The sequence below is a fragment of the Rhagoletis pomonella genome, unplaced genomic scaffold, assembly GCF_013731165.1.
Source record: "Rhagoletis pomonella isolate Grant_MI unplaced genomic scaffold, Rhpom_1.0 Rhpom_scaffold_00071, whole genome shotgun sequence".
NCBI lineage: Eukaryota > Metazoa > Arthropoda > Insecta > Diptera > Tephritidae > Rhagoletis > Rhagoletis pomonella.
The window spans coordinates 71,708-73,540 of record NW_023458625.1 but is presented as its reverse complement, the minus strand read 5'-3'; the positions used below and the strand labels follow the sequence as shown (position 1 = coordinate 73,540).

General features: G+C 36.4%; 1 protein-coding gene across 1 annotated transcript in view; it reads left to right on the top strand.

Annotated features, from left to right (window-relative positions):
- Positions 1 to 1,428, top strand: part of LOC118749869 — a gene marked incomplete at its 3' end in the record, with an annotated part of 3,933 nt that extends 2,505 nt beyond the window's left edge. The window contains 1 exon segment of the mRNA XM_036484648.1: positions 941 to 1,428. Coding sequence (XP_036340541.1) covers positions 941 to 1,428 — 488 coding nt within the window.
- Between the last annotated feature and the right edge of the window lie 405 nt (positions 1,429 to 1,833).

Genomic DNA, 1,833 nt, shown 5'->3' with positions numbered 1-1,833 from the left:
TATGTAGCAGAGCGCTGTTGAGTAACATTGCTTAGTTCCTCAAGTTTATGATGTTCTCTTTTTTTGTTCCTATATTTTTAAGTACTCTAAAATATATGTTCCATTTACTCGTGTACACCTGTGAAGAGTATTTCTGCTGGTATATTTGCAGTGCTTAAGTACATACCAAGAATGCATTGTAACGTTAATTTTAGCGTTTACCAAAAAAATCTATCGTTTCTGTTGAAACGAAGCATTTTTTTTTTTTTATAGTTAGGTAATTAACAAAGTAATTCTATTTTGGTTTTTAACGAAAAGAATTTCAATCGTTAATGCTGGAGTTGTAGCATGCATCTAGGTGCTAGGTGTTAATAGTGAGCTGGCAATGGCATACAACCAGTGTGCAAACCTCTACCACATATGTGGTAGATCTACCACATATTTTTTTTAAATTTGGGTTTCTACCACATCTACCACGCAAGGCTTAAAATCTACCACATTTTTAGACAGAACATTTATTTCCAATTTTCACAAAACTCTAAACTTTTAATTCAGTTCTAATAATAATTATAAAGATTTGTCAATAGCAAATACAAAAAGTTCATATTTGGTGAAAGTGGTAACACTTTCGCAATTAGTTGCTATAAAGTTTTAAACATGATATCTGGCAGCATCGACATTCCTTTAATAATTTCTGTTGGCCTGTTCCCGTACTCCACGAATTAGTCAGAAGTCATTACCGTACACACATTCATAATATCTTCAGTACTATTTTCTGGACTTAATCCTGGAGTACTCGAACAGAGTAAATGCAATGCACTATACATAAAGTTGGCAGCATTATTTTGTGGTAATTGTGGACAAGCGCGTTTGGCGGCATGCTTGCTTGGACAAGTTTTTAAAAAGGTAAACCATGATACTTTAATATAAGTATTTGCGCTATAATTTTCTTATATTTCAGAAATTTGCTCAGTCGGTGTACCGCTACTGCTTCTACTAAAAGTAGAGCATCGGGCGTAATTGAAGTTGTCCCAGTACCTGCACCTGTCGCGGAAACGCATGGGGATGAAAATGAGCCACAAATAAAGAAGAAAAAATACGTCCAGAAATACAAACCCGAATGGGAAAAGAGTCGTGAATGGTTAAAATGTTATGAGATGAAGGCGTTTTGTAAACTGTGCAACTGTTCGCTGGCAAATGACGTCACTCTTTTGGAACGACATTCAAAATTGGCAAAGCACCAAAATGCAGTGAAGGTAAAGGAAACCAACCACCTTAAGCAACTTTCTGTGACTGAAAGTCTTTCACAAAAAACTGCGTCGACTGAAAAATTGTCTAAAGAGATCACCATGGTGATGCACTGCGTACAACACTCGCTTGCACTTAAAACAATGAGCACATTACCACAACTCTTCAATTTTATGTACCCTAGTGACAAGCATATTCAATGTTTAAAAGCATTTTAGGGCCATACACTAGAGAAAACATTGCGAAAGAACTGCGATCCACCCGCTTTTCTTTGATTATGGATGAAGCAACGGACATCAGTATGACAAAGTGTTTGGTCTTAATTGTTCGTTATCTTCCACCTGACAAAAATACTGTAGAGGATTGTTTTTTTGGACTTCTGGAGATTGAAGATGCGACGGCACAAGGGTTGTACAATGTCACCGTGAGCTATTTAAATTCGATGAACATACCCTTGGTGAACATGATAGGTCTTGCTACTGATAATGCTGCAGTAATGAGGGGAAGATATAATAGCGTAAGAAAAAAATTTTAAGATGCAAATAATAGCTTATTTTATTTAGGGTGCACGTGCCACACATTGAATTTGTGTTCATCTGCTGCGCC